Below are 18,974 nucleotides of genomic sequence, written 5' to 3' on the forward strand. Positions count from 1 at the left end.
CAAACAGGTATAGTATACATTGCCTAAATAACTGATTTATCATAAATGTAACAGCCCAGGGATTACATTACATTATGTCATGAAAGCAAGTCTGTCTTAGCCTCAAGCACATGTCCCCTTGTAGCATGAGGCTGATCATGGTTTTGCTTTAACGTTAACCACATTTTCCTTGTGATATCTGAACTTTGAGAACTGTGACTTGTTCTGTCATTAGTAAAAACAAATTAGGATGAGAGTGTTGGGAATGGAATTTTTTTCAGTTTGAAAGTTTTTTTGTTTGTTTTTAGATTTTAGTTGAATAGATTTAGTTTTGGTGAAATGACTTTATAAATTGTTTTACTGAATAAAGTATTTGTTAAAATACATTATGTGGATGTTGAACTTAGAGAGTATGGTAAGAATAGCGACATCTATACTTAAATGGCTAACATCTGCTTTGTCTTTCATGTGATGAACCGATTTTCTTTTAAGGTAATACAGCCTTTAGCCCAGCAGCCCATTTTACCTGTTATAAAGCAGTCGGTCAAGGAGCGATTAGGTCCGGTACCTGCCAGTAACATTGAGCCTGCTGAAGCTCAGAGTGCCAGTGTAGAAGCTGTTCAGGTAGATATAACATTTATGTCACCAAATATGTTATTTTTAAAAATTAAACTGAAATATGTTGTTTAACCAAGAATCCCTTCATATAAACGAGTGATCTATATTTAGCAAAAATATTTTTTAAAATTTCTGGAAAGGAGCATTTTAAATTGAGCACTCATATTTTAGTAATAAGGATTGTTTAAAGTTGTTGGGCCAAGTTACAGGTGAGTAAATAGTCTTCACAGTACTAGACAAATTGAGACACAGTTTAATAAAACAATGCCTCAAGAAAATTAGACTTTTCAATGCTCAAATATTACTTACCTCTTATAGGTATGATGGATTTCTTTCTGCTGTACTACTTGGATAATATTACAATTTTCAGTGCAAAATGCATGTTATAGTAATACTGCAAAATACAAGGTGTTTCACAGGCAAAATATATACGTTAAACAGTGCTTTCATTGATACATCTTGGCAAAAAAATTATTTTTTGTTTGTGAGGAAAATTTGTATTACCTAGCAGTGTCACACATTTTGACTGATTGGACTGATGCTGGTGGACAAGCATAATCTGATGAAGACAGGATAGTGGCAGTTTCCCCTTTTCACCGCAGTATCCTCAGGGCTGTAAATCCTTTCCCACAAACATAAACATAACATAAACATTTTCCAGAGAGCTGGGAAACCTTCTGGACCAGTTTTTGGGCAGCTCGAAGCACTATAGAGGGGAAGGGAAGGATGTTCCATTATGATGGCACTGCAAAGCCAGTATGGTGTTGGATTTAAATGTGGATGTCTTTAAGGTAGTGGAGGAATAGAACTGGCATTGCTAAAGATGTATTGGTTTATTATTCAAAAAAAGAGCCAAAGAAGACAATGTAGAGAAAATATTCAATGAATTAGATTGGATTTTACAGTAAAATACCCTTAATTTCCTGTAACCCACTCAGCTAGTGTTAAAACAGTGAAAGCTCCACAAATGCACAACTTAAATTGATCAACTACCTTTCTGAAACCCCAAGGCTGTGGCTATAAACCCCTATTCTCTTGAGATTCCCACCTCCCACCCTCGATTGAAACTATGTACAGTCTGGCTCTGTTACTGTGTAATTCTTCTCCCAATCTAAGACTTATGTCATCTCTTGCTATGCCCTCTTAGACAATATTACCTCATGGGTCCAGTTGTTCTCTTAAATGCCCCTTTCTCTCTTCTTTGGGAACTACCTGCTGCAGCCAAGAATTAGAATGCTTCCTTTTTGTTTCTTAAACATTGTGTGTTCCTGGGCCCAAATTCCTTCAGCTGGAGTCTTCCAGTTGGAGCTACACTAGATATTAACAGTGGATGGGATGAGCTCTCTGCCTAATATCTCATCTTTTCATTACATTTTTATCTCCCCACACCGCATCTGCCCCCCAACACACACACACACACACACACACACACTTCCCACAAACGAGTGTAGCTTTTAGAGTCTGAGACTTGCTTTGTCATCGATGTCTCTGAAGTAGTGTAGCCACAGTAAGTCATGTTTTGGATAGCTTTTCACTGATTTTTAAAATACATTTTTATGGGGCTGCTCTTGAACATAACATAGAAGTGAAAGTTGGAGCTAGCTGTGGTTGCCAGGATGAAACCAGTGATGGCTGACAAAGAGCACAAAAAACTAATTTTGAAAGAGCTGAATTAGGTGTTTATTTATTTATTATTTTATTTATTTATGGTATTTATACCCTGCCCTTCGGCCCTAATGGCTATCAGAGAGTTTATCTATCTCTAGGCTGAGTCCATGGTGCTAGTCTGCAGTACACTACCTGGTATACATGAAGGAATGACTCTCTTGCTATCACATAGCCTGTCCTCTTAAATTGAAAATCTCACTGACTCACCATTATGAAATGCTTCCGTGGTGAATCCTAGAATTTCAAAAGTTCTCCACCAAAAGGTATACCTTGAGCTAGCTTACCAATCATGCAGACTGGCAGCTTCGAGGGGCCTGAGGCCGTTTCAGCCCTGGTCACCCCCCGATTGGTGTGGGATCACAGCAACCACACCAGCCTGGTCTCAATCCAGGAGACTCTAGGGACATGGGCTGTCTGGATGCCTTGCCCCCAGAGTGGCTAAAGGCTGTTCCTTCCTGCCAGCCTGTTTCAGTCCATAATTGAAATATTGTATGTAAGTTAGTATATACAGGTGTTGCTTCTCTCATTGGTTAACTGTCTTGAGTTCTGGTCTGTTTGAGTCAGGGCATCATTACTGTCTGTTGGATTCTTATTCATCCTTGCTGTTGTTGTGTGCCTTCAAGTTGTTTCTGACTTAACGGTGGCCTTAAAGTGAATGTATCATGGGGGTTTCTAGTACAGAGTGTGTGACACACCCAATGTCATTCAGTGGGTTTCCATATCTGAGTGGAGAATCACCCTGATCTCCAGAGTCATAGTCCAGTGTTCAAACCACTACACAATGCTAGATATAATCAAGTCCTCTGAGCTCTGGGATTTTTTAGCTAGATGCTGCCAACCATATTACTCCTAAAATACTGTTATGTCTGCCTTGCTGCAAGATTTTGCAAAGCAATTTGGTCTTCTGCTAAATCATAAAGCCATGCTAACCTAGTGTTGGACTTGTATTTTAAGGTGGGACAAAACTTCTGTTTTGTTTTGTTTTTCCTGCCACAAGGTAATATGGCGTACCCTCAGTGGAAATATCTACTCTCTTTTCTCACTGCCAGAATGGGTTTTTGTCACGTCAGTAGTGTAACTGGCTAGCTCTGCCTCTTGCTCTTGCATTGAATGTACCAGTTTCCCAGTACTTCAGCAATAACTGGCTCTTCTAAAGTGAGAAATGCCCATCTTAGTTTAAAAGTACATGATTGCAAACATTTAAAAAATCCTTCTTTTTTTCCTAGAATGTAACAAAACCATCTGTGAAGGACAGGCTTGGGTTTGTGCCTAAGCCACCTAATCCAACTACTGAAAAGGTAAGGAAATAATGTTCAGTGGACTGTGATACAATTATTGTATAATTACAGTACCACAAGCCTGCTTCTGTAGAGTTTTTTTATGTGTTGTAAATGCAAGATGGTTGCATGCTTTTTTAGCATTGTTGATAGAACTTTGAAAATGTATGAAACATAGTTGAAATGCTTCTGATAAAGTTAATAAAACAGAATTTGCTGTGTTTGTGTAGGCACCTTCATAAAACCTAAATTGTAGTTGTTTGGATAGGACTTAGTATGATAGAGTGGTTATTAGCAGAATTAGTTTGACTGTGGCTCAAGGCCATTTGAATGCAGAAGGGAAAGAATTATGGTAAGAATAAAAATGGTCTATGATGTGGTGGTAGTGTTTAGAACTATCTTGTCTTGTTATTTTTGTCAAAGAGTCTGAGGCAATTAATGATCCTGAACAATGCTGAAGTGTGCTCCCTCGTTCCATAAAATGACAGTGTTAGCAGGGTGTAAAATTTGCAGTGTTTTGTTTCTGATGTTGGCTTACCACTCCTTCCTTGGCTATGTGACCTTCATCCCTTAGATTTGGGATTCCAGTCTTGTTAAAGCTATTCAGTTCTGTCCTGTGAAACTGTGTGATAGAATGTGAAGGTAAAGCACTGACTTGTAATTCTACTACTGCTGCCTTTTGATTGTGAGCTTGGGTTCTTTGTCTTGATGAGTCAAGATGTGTGAAATACTTCAGGGTCATTTAACTTGGATAAAAGCATCCACATTTGTAAGTGTCAAAGTATTGTAAGGATTAAGTGTAGAGAGAATCAGTCCAGCAGTAGGAGGAGAATTAAAATAGTAACAGATTTTGTGAGTATTCAAAATAGGTTTTGATAGCTCAGGTGCGGTACAAACCGCCAAAAAGCGGTATACCAGCGCAGGTATTAGCATTAGGGAGTGCACACCATGTACACACTCCCTAACCCTAGTACAGTGATGGTGAACTTATGGCACGTGTGTCAGAGGTGGCACTCAGAGCCCTCTCTGTGGGCACATGTGCCATCACCCCAGCACAGAGTTTGCCAGAGTTTGTTACTAGAAAGCTAGAGGGACATGGCACTTTGCAATAAATAAATGGGTTTTGGGTTGCAGTTTGGGCACTTGGCCTCTAAAAGGTTCACCATCACTGCCCTAGTACTTGCCGGCGGTGGCATGTCATGACCGCACCACGTCCAAATGGCACGACATGGGCATGACGTGTTCATGCCACCCCAGGCCGCTTGTGGTGGCCTAAGAGTGGCGTGAGAAGGAGCTCCAAAATGGAGCTCCTTCTGGCGCGTGCCTCATTTCCACAGCCACCAAATGGCTGCTGGAATGGCACTAGGGAGAAAGGGGCCAAGCGGCCCGTTTCTCCTCTGGCTGCGGCTGTTGGGGTGTCCTAGGGCATGGAGCCCCAAGGACACCCCTTTTCCAGGCCATGGGGAAGCAGCATTTTGCCACTTCTCCGTGGCCTGAAAAGCGCCGGATTGGAGCTGAAGGGGCTGATGATGGGGCCGCCCTGCCTCCAACCCAGCAAAAAAAGGGGCAGCTGCGGACTGCCCCTTTTCCGCCATCTGTACCCTGCCTCAGAATGCATTTCTTGTGCCTATTACAAGTTGCTTTGAAAAATGTCTTGGCCACATTAAACCAGAAAACCAGCCTCTAGATATAAAACCATTTGGCTTACTTGTTAAACCTATTCCTATATAAGATGACACAAAATATCAGATACAACTAATTTTGGAATTGCAAATCCTTTCTGTTTCATGAGATGAGTTATCATCTGGCATTTCTTTTTCTTAGCTGTTCTTTTTTGAATAGATAGTGTATGTTGGGGGGGGGGGGGGGTTTCTGAAATAGATACAGTGGGCCTTTGGTATTCACTTGGGTTTGGTTCCAGCTCCCCCATGGTGACCCTTATAAAATGGCAAAAACACAGTTTGCTTTTTGGATTTTTAAAAAAATGCTTTCAAGCCGTGGATGATTGAATCCATATATGACAAATGTGTGGATACAGAGGGCAAATTGTACTTTTGTAGTGTTCATAAGAGCCAAAATGCCGGTTCTGTAAATTTAATTTATTCACTGAAAGTTGCTTAAGCTCTATTTTCCAGAAGCTCTCTGTGACACTCTCACATGAGAATTGTACAGATTGCACAAAGGTAGCTGTCAACATGTACCCATAGGTCAGCCATCTCTTTCTTGAGACCAAGGACCATTCTTCCCAGGAACCTTTCTGACTCCTTTTCAGCCTACATGAAGTCTGCTATTCCTTAGCCACTCCAAGTTGCTAGGAAATGCTGTTTCAAAAGGAACTGTTAAAAGGCAATCCTTGGATCACCTCATGAACTTGTTTTATATACTTGGCTTAAGGATTTCATGCTGATTTAAACATACACATAGATATATATGTGTATGGGACAGAACATAATTCAGAAAGGACAGAACAAACTTAGTCCTGTTGAAATTAACATGGACAGCAATCTGCCCATTGCTAGCCTAGTGCTGCTTACCCAAGGACAATCCACATGCACCCCCACTCATGTGCACACTTCATGTGGAAGTACTAAGTGTTGTTGCCTTCTGAGGAACATTAAGCCTATGTAAGTGAGGAAGAAACCTCATTTTCCAGCCTCTGGATTAGATATAAAATGGAACAGCTATCCACACACCCCAGTGCCATAGTTAGCCACATGTCTGCATACAACGGCGCAGATTCAAAGAACTGCATGACTGATTCTGTGAATGCTGAAAGGAATTTTAGACTCTTCTTTTCAACTTCAATTCTCTGCATAGTAATCAGCTCCTGAAACACAGATTTTTTAAAAGCAATTTGTGAATTGTGTGCTCGGATTTAGGAGTTAGTGAAGTAGGGGGACATATTTTACATTTTTTCTCTTAGACGAACATCAGTCTTTGCTAAGCTTGTGTTTATTTCTGAAAGACTATTCCTACAGCAGATACTTAGTTGAATAAGAAGATGTTTTCCTTAGCTAAAGGCAATGGAGTCCTTTTAGGGAGGTGTAGCAAAGTATTTGTTAATGCATTCTTTGCACACTTGGATTTAATTTAGGGATATGCAAGCTTTTTGGTTCCAAGGGCTGCATGTGGTGTTCACTAGGAGACTGAAGCTTATATGTGTGCATGTACACACACATAAATTGTCACTCTTCCTCCTGTGCATGATCTCAGCAGGCTGAGATGAAGAGATTTAAACTTCTCCTCCTTTCTCCCATTGAGATTGAAAGGTTGCTGGTAATGGAAAAGTAAAAGCATTTCCCATCTCTCAGTAGTTGCTACCAAGATAGCTGTTTCTTTGCTGTTCTTAGTGACAGAAAAACAGCAGTCTTGAATATTGTTTTTCCTTCTGCTGCTGAGAAAGTGCCAGTGGATATCCCATCAAATTCACAGCCAGCGAAGGCAGTGGCTCAGAGCTACATGCAGCCACAGGTTGCACACCACTGGATTAATTTATCAACGTGTTGCAGGTTAGGAAACTCCCCATATCATTTTTACTGTCTATATAGGACTATTTCCTTCCTATGTCAAGTAGCTTTGTTTGGTTATTTCAGTTGAATGTTGTTCTTTTCTCCCCCCCCTTTTTTTTTTTTAAAAAAAACAGCATAATTGAGTAATTTACACATGTAGTTGCTCTGCAGATAATGGTAGCCTACTATTACCTTAGATGAGTGCTATTGGTCTCTGAGCCATTGGTTGCTGATCCCTGGAAAGTTTTGCAGAAAGAAAGAAAAGAATTGTAATCATTGGGCACAGATCAAATGTCAGTCTCCCACATCAGATAGCTGAAGAAGATTAGATTATGACTGGCAGCTAGGTGTTTGATAAAGATGGTTAGTACATGCCAACTGAAGAGTTCTGTGGTTCTGCAAATTATGTGAATTGTCAGCATCTGTCCATCTTATCTTTAGATTAATATGGGTGAAGGAATGGAAACCATACATTTCTCTGTCGCAGATCTCTCTGATATTTTCATTGGCAGGAGAATCAACCTGCTGCATGTTGATATAGATACCTGTTGGCAGAGCTCAGGTTCCAGTTGTGGAATTGTTTCCCATGTGTTACATGCCCTGGAAATTTAGAGTCTATATAAGTATTTTTAGTCTTTTTCTTAACATTTTTATATTATTTCAGTCTTCACAATCACTGCAACACATTTGTCTTGCAGTAATACTTTTAATCAGTTACTTTTTATTTATTCTTAATTTGTCAGTGAAATAAAATGATTTCCTTCTGTAGGTATTGTCTACTTCTACTGGCTTGACAAAAACAGTGTATAATCCAGCTGCTTTGAAGGCAGCTCAGAAAACGTTGCCTGTTAATACTTCCATGCTAGATTCTGGTGAAGCACAGAAGAAAAAACAGGTAAATTTAACTATGTTTCTTTTATAAAACAGCAATAGTTGATTTAGAAAACTGCAACATTCTAGTATATATATCGTCATATTTGATTGGATTTCAAAAAAAGAGATTACCTTATAGTGCATTTGCACTATAGAATTAACCTGGAACTATTATTTCATGGATAACGTTTTTGAGTTAGTTATTTCTCCTTGCTGTCAGAGAGAGAGAATTGTGAAAGACAAAAACCAGAGTCCACTCCACTGTATATTTGGCAACAAGTATAAGGGCTAATCCCCACCATGAATAAATCAATTCATATGTGTGTAATTCAGTATGGTGTCAATTACTTGTATGTTCCAACAAGGATTACAGTAATAAATAAATAAAATCTTGAATTTCCATGTGTTAATATAAAAGGAAAGATATGAAATACCCAGAAATGTCTTTTAGTGATAAAATACATTAAATTACCAAGAAATTCACTGGATAAGATATTCAGGCTGAGAGACATGAATTGCAAGCAGTTGTTGTTGTTAACATTTATTTATAGAGCGCTGTAAAGTTTGCACAGAGTTTTACATAGTAAGGGTCAAATAAAATAACGGAAAAAAAGAATAAAAAAGTTTGGGACATAGTGGCTCTGCTGCTGACTCTGATGATCCCAAGGTTGACAGTTTGAGAGCAAAGGCCGTGTGACAGAGTGAGCTCCCACTACTAATCCCAGCTGTATCATTAATTCCTATTAGTGGTACAAAAAGCACATAATTTCTTTAAGTGATACAAAACCAGTTCCTCATATAGGATATAATAATTAAATGGATTACAGTAGATCTTCATGAAATGCATTAGATTAAAATATCAGCCTGGATATCTAGTCCAGTGAATTTCTTGTTCATTTCTTGTATTTTGTCACGAAAAACATTTCTGGGTATTACATCTCTCGCCTTTTATATTAACACCTAGAAATTCAAGGTTTGTTTTTCATTATTGTAATTCCTTATTGGGGCATACAAGTAATTTACACCATCGTATATTATATAGGTATGTATCGGTTTATTCATACTGAGGGTTAGCCCTTACACTTGTTTTCAGAGATAGAGAATTATTACCCGTTTACCATTTTAGCACTTTTCTGGCTTTTAGCATTATATGGCTTAGGTTTTAAGATATTGTCTGTTACTTTGATCTTCTCTTCTTCTACTGTGCACATGGAATTTTAATCATGGATGTTCTTTTAGGCGAAGTGTATCTCATGATACAACACAATGCTTCTGATCCTCTAACTACAATTGGTAGATTTGGAGTACCGTACTTGTGTGTTCTCTTCTGTGTCTTTCCCCTCTTTGGGGAGCTGTTTTGTAGCACTTACATGTTTGTTAACTAGGCTTATGTCCAACTAATAGTTTGTTACCATGGCTAGGAAATTATGTTTAAATTCTGCATGGTTAGTGAAAGTGCTGATGCAGATTACTGTATATACTCAAGTACACTCATGTATTTTAGTTAAATTTTAGTAAAAAAAATTATCCAAAAAACGGATTGGCTTATCCATGGGTCAGTGTAAGTACTGTGCTTTAATTACTATCACAAAAGGAACCAACCACTACTGTGAGTAGAGTGGCGAAAGCTTAGTTCATTCTGGAAGAACCTAAAAGCGGCACTGTGACCCCCTCTGCTCTCTCCACTGCAGCACTGCATCTGACATTTTTGAATGCCTGTGCAGGAAAATGGTGCTGGTGGTAGTTCTTCTCCTCATAGGAGTTCCAAGAGGAATTAAAAGGAATAAGACATTTGTGTATGTTTGTTAGCTTTTCTGGGTTAAAAATCAGGCAAAGCTACCACATTAAAATTAAAAGCTATGTTCACTGCTAACGTAGTCTCCATTTTCTTTTCTTTGCCTTTTCATCCTTCCTGCTGTGTATGTTTTCTTAGCTCTGCCTGTGTCTGGTCCCCCAGAAATTACACATCCACCATTTATCATAGTACCCTACTCACCCATCCAGCTTTTAGGGTGAACACAAGCAGTTATGCCTGCTGGAGTTTTGTAAGTTCTTTGGCATCATTTTCCTTTGCTTCGTCCTTTGCATCCTTTGTTACATTCTCCTAAGTTTTACCCTTGACCTTTCCATGGGTCATATCAAAAGCCATAATTCTGGTCCCAAAACCTGCCTTTGACTTATACATTTAGTTGACTTATAGTCAAGTATATATGGTAATACACCATGATGAACAAGGGGTTATAAAACAAAGTGGGTGAATGCTTGGGGAAGGGAAGTTTTATGTTGGAAAGAGAGAAAGAAAAATGGTTTTATATGGGGTGCTCCCATGTGATCACTGTGACTTAAGCTCATATCTAGATCAGTGAATAACTGCCAGTCCTTAATATTTCTGCAAAAAAAGTGTCATCATTGATTGTGTCTGCTGACACTGTGTAGTCTGTTTTTTGAGTGGTCAGAAGTTCAGAAGTGGTGATCCTCTGGGTGATACAGCACAGTGAATTGGAAAGATACAAAGATCTTAAATTTAAAAAAAAAAACATTCAGTGACAATTACCACCAGGAATATAACCACTTGATTTTGCTATGCCATTAAAATTTAGTATTGTTTGGTTGCTTTTAACATCTCAGAGCAGAATTTAGTAAACTTTCTTAAGAGTAGTGTTAATTTGTGCTGCTGCTGCTGCACATTAGCATAGGTGTTTCTTGTATCTTGCTTTTTAAAGTACATTCTGAGCTAGTTTATTTCAGATTTCTCTGACAATATACTTATTTGTATATTTCACCCCCCCCCCCCCCCATTACCTCCCTTTTCTAAACAGTCTCTGTCTTCTAAACCAATTCTTATGGCAGATTGTTTAGCTTTTTTCTGAACTTCTTGCATTTCTACATAATGCCATTATCTACATTTTTGTCTAGGGTTTAATCATATTTAAATAACAAATTTGCTGTAAACATATGGTATTCTGCATAATTTTCCTCAGATCTGTCTTTAGTAAATCAGACTCAAATAGGTGCTGGGTATTCGTATATTCATATTCAGTACATGAAAAAAAATTGTTTTTATCTAGTGAAAAATAGTTAAAAGGAATGTGATTAGTTCTTCAACTTAACTAAGAGGATGAAAATTCCTTTTGAATACTTGAACACTAGATTAGAACTTCCTGAGAAATACAGCAGATAGACTTTATTTTGATTCTCACATGTACTACTTTATCATTCTGGTGAATTTTGCTAACTGAATATTAACACTGACAAAGAACTTAATTATCTTTTTCTACAGTCAGGTCAAGTGAGCACCATTGCTCAGGTTTGTTAAGTTTTCTTGCATGTTGCGTCACAAAATTTAGGCTATTAATTCATTTTTTCATGAGACTGATGCAAAAAATTTAACAAGATGCCAAGAAAAAAGAGGAGAGGGAAGAGTAGGAAAAATCCCAAAACTATTTTGTGGACTTTTTTCATGCTGAATAAGCATTCTAGCTTATATTAGATTTTCACTGACAAAAAATGTAATTGTTTACAGACACAGAAGAGTCTTATTTAGAACACTGGAGACTTTTAAGAAGAAACCAATGAAGAAACCAGCATTCTGGTTTCTCTTGGCTGAAGGACTTACAATAAAAGTGGATAAAATACTACAGTGGGCCCTCGCCTTACGCGGGGATCCGTTCCGGATCCCTCCGCGTAAGGCGAATTCCGCCTATGCTCAAGCCCCATTGTAAACAATGGGGCTCGTGCACGGCAGCGCAACGGGCGCGCACGCCCATTCAATTGAATGGGACGCGCCGCCCTGCGCGCGCCCCGCAGCTTGAGCGCGTATGCTCAAGCTGCGTAAGGCGCGCCTGCGTATGACACGGGCGTGCTGTAATTTGTTTCAATATTTAACCCAAATTTGAGGAAGTAGACTTTAGTCTATGAAATCTCATGCTGCAAACTTCTTTCTTTAGTTAGTCTCAAAGGTGCTACACGATCTCTCCACATACTAACCCAAATTTGAACTGGTATGTTTTGGTAGATATTGAGAATAATTCTCTTATTTTCTTTTGAATTTTGTTAGATCATACCTGCTGTTTTAATCTATGTCTGTGGTTGGTTACTTCACAGTTTACTATAGAATACTTCTGGAAAATTACTTTGTAACTGTTTCAAGTAGTCAGAATATTTAACACTAAGGTGTGACAAACCTGGGAATGCAGTTGTTGTGTGCCTTCAAGTCATTCACAACTCATGGCAACCCTAAGGTCATGGAGGTTTCTGGGACTAAGGGTATGACTTGCTCAAGCTCACCCAGTGGGTTTCCATGGCTGAGCAGGGAAATGAACTCTGGTCTCCAGAATCCAGAGTCCAACACTCAGACCACTGCTAGCTTTTGGGAATGCATAACTGACAGTGTTCGCAAGAGCTGTTGCAGAACTAGCTTCAGTAAAATGTGAAGCATTCAGAACAGAATACTCAGAATGTACTATTCACAATATTCTGTTCTGAATATAGTCATCCCTCAATATTGGTTGGTGTTCAGTTCCTCTCTTTCTCACACACACAGATACTAAAAATTGTGGTCCATTATTGTCATAGGATGTGCATCCATGTGCTTGCACCATTGTTGACGATGATGGAGCAGGGCCATCTACAGATGGCTAGCCCAGCAATATGGAGGGCAACTGTAGTTGATGTTTTATTCAAGCTACTTCTGGAACAGCTTTTCAACTATTTGGTTTGGTTTCAAAGGATTTGGACCTTTGCTCCTCACTGTTTGTCCTGTAGTTTTTGACCCCAGATGCAGATACATTTTTCTTCACTTTTATGACCAATTTTGGATAGAAAATGCAAGCTGGAGTTAATATGCCAAATTTGTCTATGTGCCTACAAGTCTCCTGTTGCCGTATGGCAACCTCTTGAATTTTGTAGGGCTTTCTTGGGCAAGGAATACTCAGAGATGGTTTTTCCAGTTCCTTTCTCTGAAATACAACCTATAGCACCTGATATTCATTAGCAGTTTTCATCCAAGTATTAACCAGGCCTGACCATGCTTAGCTTTCAAGATTAGACAGAATCTGGTGCCTTCACATTACAGCTCTGAAAATGTTGGAGCCCTTTCTAAGCTTGGTGACACCCAGTGTGAGGAGGGGCTACTAGGGGGTGGCAGCAGCAGCTTGTCCCACCCTCTCTGCTTACCCCTCTTGCCTTTGTCAGTGGCCCGGCTACCTTCCACCCAGTGAGGGGAGCTGCCATGGGGGAGATGGCAGTGGCCCACCCCACCTCTTGATGCTCACCTCTCATGGCTTCATTGTCATCCTGGCTCCTTACCCAAGGGAGGGAGCCAGGTCTGTGACAAAGCCCCAAAGAGCATGCTCACCTCCACTGCCACCTAGGCTTCTCCCTGAAGAGGGCTCCATGCTGCTATGAAGCCACAAGGGACATTCTCACCTTTTCACAGTCCTTCCCACTGCCTCGGATTTCTCTCCAGGGATGGATCTGGGCAGTGGCAAAGCCACAAGGGATATGCTCATCCCTCCGCCAAAGCAAGAGGAAGACCCCACAAGGATGGCATCCCTCCTGTGGAGTATCCCAGATGTGACCCAGTGATGCCACTTGTTGCACTTACAGTTTCTTTTGTTTCTTTGTTTTAAAACTGCCATATCACAAGATTCATTCAATGCAACTCTAGTATTGATATTAACCAGTTAACCAAAATAGTCAAGTCAGACTATTCACATTCACTTATTACATAATGTAACTTCATTATGACTTTTTTTTTGCATCACATGTTTATAAGGCAATAATTTAGACATGAATGGAATGGGCTTCCATTCCTTAAGGTGTGCCTTTAACAGCCAAGCTCATAATTATACTAGCTGTGTATAGATTGGTTTAAATCTACCCAAAACTCAGTAATTTTATGTCATTATCAGAAGGCACTAGTTCATATTAATCTATGTTTATTAATATTTAGCCCGTTGTATTAGACCTTTTCATCTTTATTCATTCTTAATGTATCTCGGGGAATTTTCTAGTATAACTTCCATGTTTGCTATCATTGTCAGATAAAATTGCTGCTGATATACAAGTAGGTATATATCATCTTATTAAATTAAAACATAAAATGTAGTGTGTTACCACTGTACAAAATTAATTACCATTTTCCCAGATAATTTGGGGATAAGTGGTATATTATGCCCTACATCTCAGGACAGAACTATACAGATAACTGTTTAAAGTAGGTGCCGAAAGTAGTGCATAAAAGTTACAATGATACTTGTTACCCAATTTATATTTGTGAAAGTCTATATTTTTCATAGATCCTTCCTAAAATGTTCTCTGTTTAACTTCACAAGTGTGTGCTTTACTTCTCACCTCTTCAAGTTATTAGATAGAAATACTTGGATCTCATCGCTAAACCTAGCTTTAAAATAGAAATCTTCCTGTTAATCTTCTTTGTTACAGTTACATTATGTACATCTATTTAGTTGTAACTGTCAAAAACATTTATTGTTAACAAAAAACACTTTTGTTTACTGCTCATGTTTAAAAGATTCAGTGATGCAGGGGATCTTGGGAAGGAGGGAAGGAATTCAGAATTATTTACATACACAATTCAAGAAAGCAGTCCAGTTCCGCTGTATTTGAAAATGTCATTTACCTTCCATTCTTCTGTGATAAGTTTTTAGGAGACTTTAGAAAAAAGCAGGAACACATTAATTATAATGTGTGTAGGTCTCTATTTATAGGAAATACTGCAGAGATTGTGGGCATAAAAGAAGAACAGTATAGAGCTAAATATTCTGACTGGATGCTGCTGCAAGCCAGTATAATACAACAGTGCTAAAGCATAGCACAGGACTTTGCAGTGCAGAAACTTCTTCTGCCAAAGTTTCAGGGATTGGTTATTCCTAAATAGTTTCTTTTTAAAATCTTAAACCTGAAACATATTTTATACTGCTTTCCATTGATTCACATAAATTACCAAATAGGTGCCTTTTGTCCTTCAAGGAGCTCACAGTTCTTTCAGCTTAATATGTTAATAGAGTATATATTTTTCACAGTATCCAGAGGAACATATTTGACACAAGTATCTGATTTAAAATTATTATTAAATATTTATATATTATACACATTGTCTTATTTGGAGTTGATGTGCTGATAGTAAAGACATTACCTGAACTCCAGCATTTATGCAAGTTCTCTTGAATTACTGGATATATTACTGGACTGACAACTAGTTTTAGAGCAGTGGGAGAAGAGATGCCTAACCGTTCAGTGTGCTAATACTGACATCAGTTATTTTCACATTGGCTTATTCCAGACATAATGATGGATTACCTAAACATGAGAACACGTATGGGGAAATATATCAGACGTAAAAAAGTGTTGGTAATTATTCAAAATGTTTAATAACTAGAATCATTGGAAGCACTGATTTTATAAAATGTGGAGATACTCATTGCTTTTATGCTTCCAGGAGGCATTAAGACTTCAACAAGATGTGAGGAAGAAAAAGCAGGAAATCTTGGAAAAGCACATTGAAACACAAAAGGTAAAGAGTTTGTTACTGTGATTGGACTGCTACTGAAGAATGGTAATTTTCCATGAAGTGTTGTAACATTGAGAACTAGTTATGCAACAGTATAATTCTGTATGGTGAAAACAGTTAAGCTGAGTTTCAGGTAAGTCTCAAGCTTTATTTTCAGTTCTTGTCTCTATATCCAAACAAAGTTTGTAAACCTTGGGATGAGGAAATCATCTCTTTTTGCTACTTAATTGAATCTCTACAACAATTTCATTGATATGGTAGACTAGTCAAATAAAAGAGAAAGTGGTAAATAAAAGAGAAAGTGAGGAGTGTATACATTGTTTGTGGTACTCTACATGATTTCTTTGCTGTTGCCAAGTGAGTATTTTTTTAACCTGTACTGTTTTCAAAAGTATGAACTAGTTAAAAGATCTCCCTTAGTGGATTTATGGAGAATAGAGATTAGAAAAATTGCTTTTTTAAAACCACATCTTCTAGAATTCTTTAGTTGTCCTGCTAAGACAGCTGTTGTCAAAAAGTCGATTTTGTAAGCTGAGGTGGAGACACGGTGCTATACATTCAGCTCAAACCACAAACTCTACCAGATATGTCCATGAATATTTCTAGCCCTTCTTTTAAGTCTTATAGGGACACTATTTGCAAATAATATGCAAACATTTCAAAAACAGAGGATATAATTTTTTAATGGAGTGTTCTCAAAACCTGTCTTTGAACATACTGAATTAAGTGGTAGTTCTATAGTCTATATATCAGAACTTAATTTGTTTATTCAGACTTTCCTATCCCTCATTTCATCTGAGTCATTGGATTATGTTGGTCCTAGATTAGATATTTAGCAAATTTCCTTGCTAGCTTTTCTATGGGGGGAAAGTGTATTGCAACTTGAGAGTTAACAAAATAAACGTTGACATACCCTGGAGTGGAGAGTTCTTTTTGAAGAACAGACACTTCTTTTACATTTTGAAGAATAGACATAACTCTCTGTAGAAAATTACTGTGATTAACATATTTAATTTTGATAGATGCTGATTTCAAAGCTGGAAAAAAATAAAACCATGAAGTCAGAGGACAAAGCTGAAATCATGAAAACTTTGGAGACATTAACTAACAGTATCACCAAGTTAAAGGATGAGTTGAAAGGAGTCTCTTCCTCAGCAAATACTCCACTGAAAAACATGAAAACAAAAGTGCAGGTAGTTAAATTTTACTATCTTTATCTCTCTTTAATCTGATCTTTCTTATTCTCTGTGAGGCTGAAAACACAATCCACAATGCCTGAGTTTTTTCCTTATGCTGAGACAGAAGACTATATCACAGTTGTATGTTGTCCTTCGAATATCTCAGCATAACAGACATGGGGCTAACCCCCCCCCCATTTTTCCTTTGCTCTTCACAAAAATCCTAAGAGATAGATTTAATTGGAGAAGTAGTCACTTGTTGGAAGTCACCTATTGAGCTTTATGGTTAAAAAGAAGAGTCTGCACACATCACAGTCCGTGTATACTCTGCAGCAAGCGTTGTCATCCTCACATGCTTTACACATATTGGGCTACAGTTACTATCATCCTGAGACAGCATGGCCCTTAACCATGCTAACTTTGAATGATAGAAGTTGAAAGATAGAAGTGCCATTTATTTTCCATTGCTGGGTTATGATAAACTGTTGAATTATGCCATATCTTGAGGTGGGTCTCATCCTTCTCTTTTTGGCTTTTGCAGATAGAATAGGGTACACTGCTTGTAAAAGTAAACATTTTAACCCTCCTAATGTCTCATGCATTATTCCCCCATCCCCTCAGTTCATAATTCCACCTCCTGAGTTTCCCACCACAAAACAATGCAAATCCTGTTTAGTAATCTTCTTTCATCTAGAAGTCAGTTATTGTCAGTGCTGAAGACTTGCTATTTCAAACTTGTGTCTTTGCAGTGATATTTGTGAGGACCACTTATTTAATTCCATGTTTTACAAAGAGACATATGCTAAATCACTTCATTAATTCCTCAGATGCAAAAAGAGCTGCTGGATACTGAATTGGACTTGTATAAGAAGATGCAAGCTGGAGAAGAAGTTACTGAACTAAGAAGAAAGTACACAGAACTACAACTTGAAGTAAGTTTATTTCAATTTTGTTGGTCAGCATTGCAAATTTTTAATTTTTAAAATTTAATCATTGTCAAAGTTACAGTTTAGTTAGTTTTAAAATAGAACCATGGATCTATATTTTTGGACAAGAGAGGTTTTAGTGGTTTCTATTCTTATTCACGATTGTTCTTATCTGCAATCTCATATACTTCACTATAAGTTGACCTTGTGTATAAATCAAGGGTAGAATATGGGGCCAAAATTAGGGAATTTATCATAACCCCTGGATAAGTTGAGGGTTGGCTTCTACAAACCAAGCATCTTCCACTCCACTTTCCTACCACTTCCTCTTCCATTCTTCCTGCCAGGGCGTGGTGTCCAGAGCAGATGTTGGCGCTGTGGAGAGCCATGGCTCGGTTTGCAACCATAATGTCCAAGGATGCTTCACAGGATCTGGGCCTGGAGAGGGTGCTTGGGGGGCTGCGGGGGCAAGGCAACCCTGGTCCAAGCCTCTTCAGTGTCTGAGGAACTTGACTGCTGAGAAGTCTCTCTCTCTCTCTCTCTCTCTCTCTCTCTCTCTCTCTCTCTCTTAAAAAAAGAGCAAGGCAAGTGATGGAGGCTAGGGATCCTTCTCCCCAGCACTGTCCACTTCTGCTGCCCTTCAGGTTGAAGCTTGACCTCTCTTAGCTGGGGGGACCCAGCCAGCGCTCAGCTACGTCTGGCATTCCTCCTCACTTCCTATCTGTTTGGGAAAGGCCCTGCTCTGGTGACTCTGGTGCCATCTTCCTCCTTGGCTCTCCTCCCCACCAGCTTGGCTAGGCTGTGCTGGTGCCCCTCAGACTGCTTGCTTGATGGCAGACCCCTGGCTGCATTCCCGCCAGGCTTCCAGCCATGAGGGTAGTGGCTCTGTTGAGGGGGAGGGTCCTGGAGGAGCATGGTGAGCCCCATCCTTCTTGCGTGGGTGTCCTCTGGAGCTGGCCCTTGGCGGGAACAGGATTAAACAACACCAGAAGACATGGAGGATGCTGGCAAGGGGCTTCCAGATGTCATCCGGGGAATCGTCCCCTGAATCCTGGGAGTCTTCACCATCATACTTGAGACCTCTGGACCTCATCCTCCTGAGCTGGCCCTTGGCAGGGACAGAACGAAGCATCTGTGGTGGATGTGGTGGACAAGCTCCATAGAACAAGTGTGCTGGCAGGGGGCTTCCAGGACACAGAGGATACCCAGAAGCCTCCTGCCAGCAGACTTGTCTTCCGGGGGTTGTTCTCTGCATCCTCTGGAGCTATTTAGTCCCATTCCCGCCGAGGGCCAGCTCTGGAGGATGCCTGCGCAGGAAGGATGGGCTTTCCATTCTCCTCCAGGAACCCCCCGATGGAATTGCTTCCCTCAGGGCTGCCTTCCACTTCCTGGCCTTGGAGCAGAGCCAAGCAGCG

General features: G+C 39.3%; 1 protein-coding gene across 3 annotated transcripts in view; it reads left to right on the forward strand.

Moving 5' to 3' along the window:
* Positions 1–18,974, forward strand: part of RBM26 (RNA binding motif protein 26) — a 75,472-nt gene that overhangs the window by 37,293 nt on the left and 19,205 nt on the right. For all 3 annotated transcript variants that reach the window (XR_016280154.1, XR_016280153.1, XM_089511179.1), the window contains exons 13-18: positions 472–603; positions 3,492–3,563; positions 7,821–7,946; positions 15,384–15,458; positions 16,478–16,648; positions 17,461–17,565. Coding sequence is in view for 1 of the 3 variants with exons in the window: in XM_089511179.1 (XP_089367305.1) it covers positions 472–603; positions 3,492–3,563; positions 7,821–7,946; positions 15,384–15,458; positions 16,478–16,648; positions 17,461–17,565 (681 nt within the window). In the remaining 2 variants the exon portion in view is untranslated. The remainder of the gene's footprint in view (positions 1–471; positions 604–3,491; positions 3,564–7,820; positions 7,947–15,383; positions 15,459–16,477; positions 16,649–17,460; positions 17,566–18,974) is intronic.

This window comes from Sceloporus occidentalis, unplaced genomic scaffold (genome assembly GCF_023333645.1).
Source record: "Sceloporus occidentalis isolate IW3139 unplaced genomic scaffold, rSceOcc1.0.p SCAF_2, whole genome shotgun sequence".
NCBI classification, from domain to species: domain Eukaryota; kingdom Metazoa; phylum Chordata; class Lepidosauria; order Squamata; family Phrynosomatidae; genus Sceloporus; species Sceloporus occidentalis.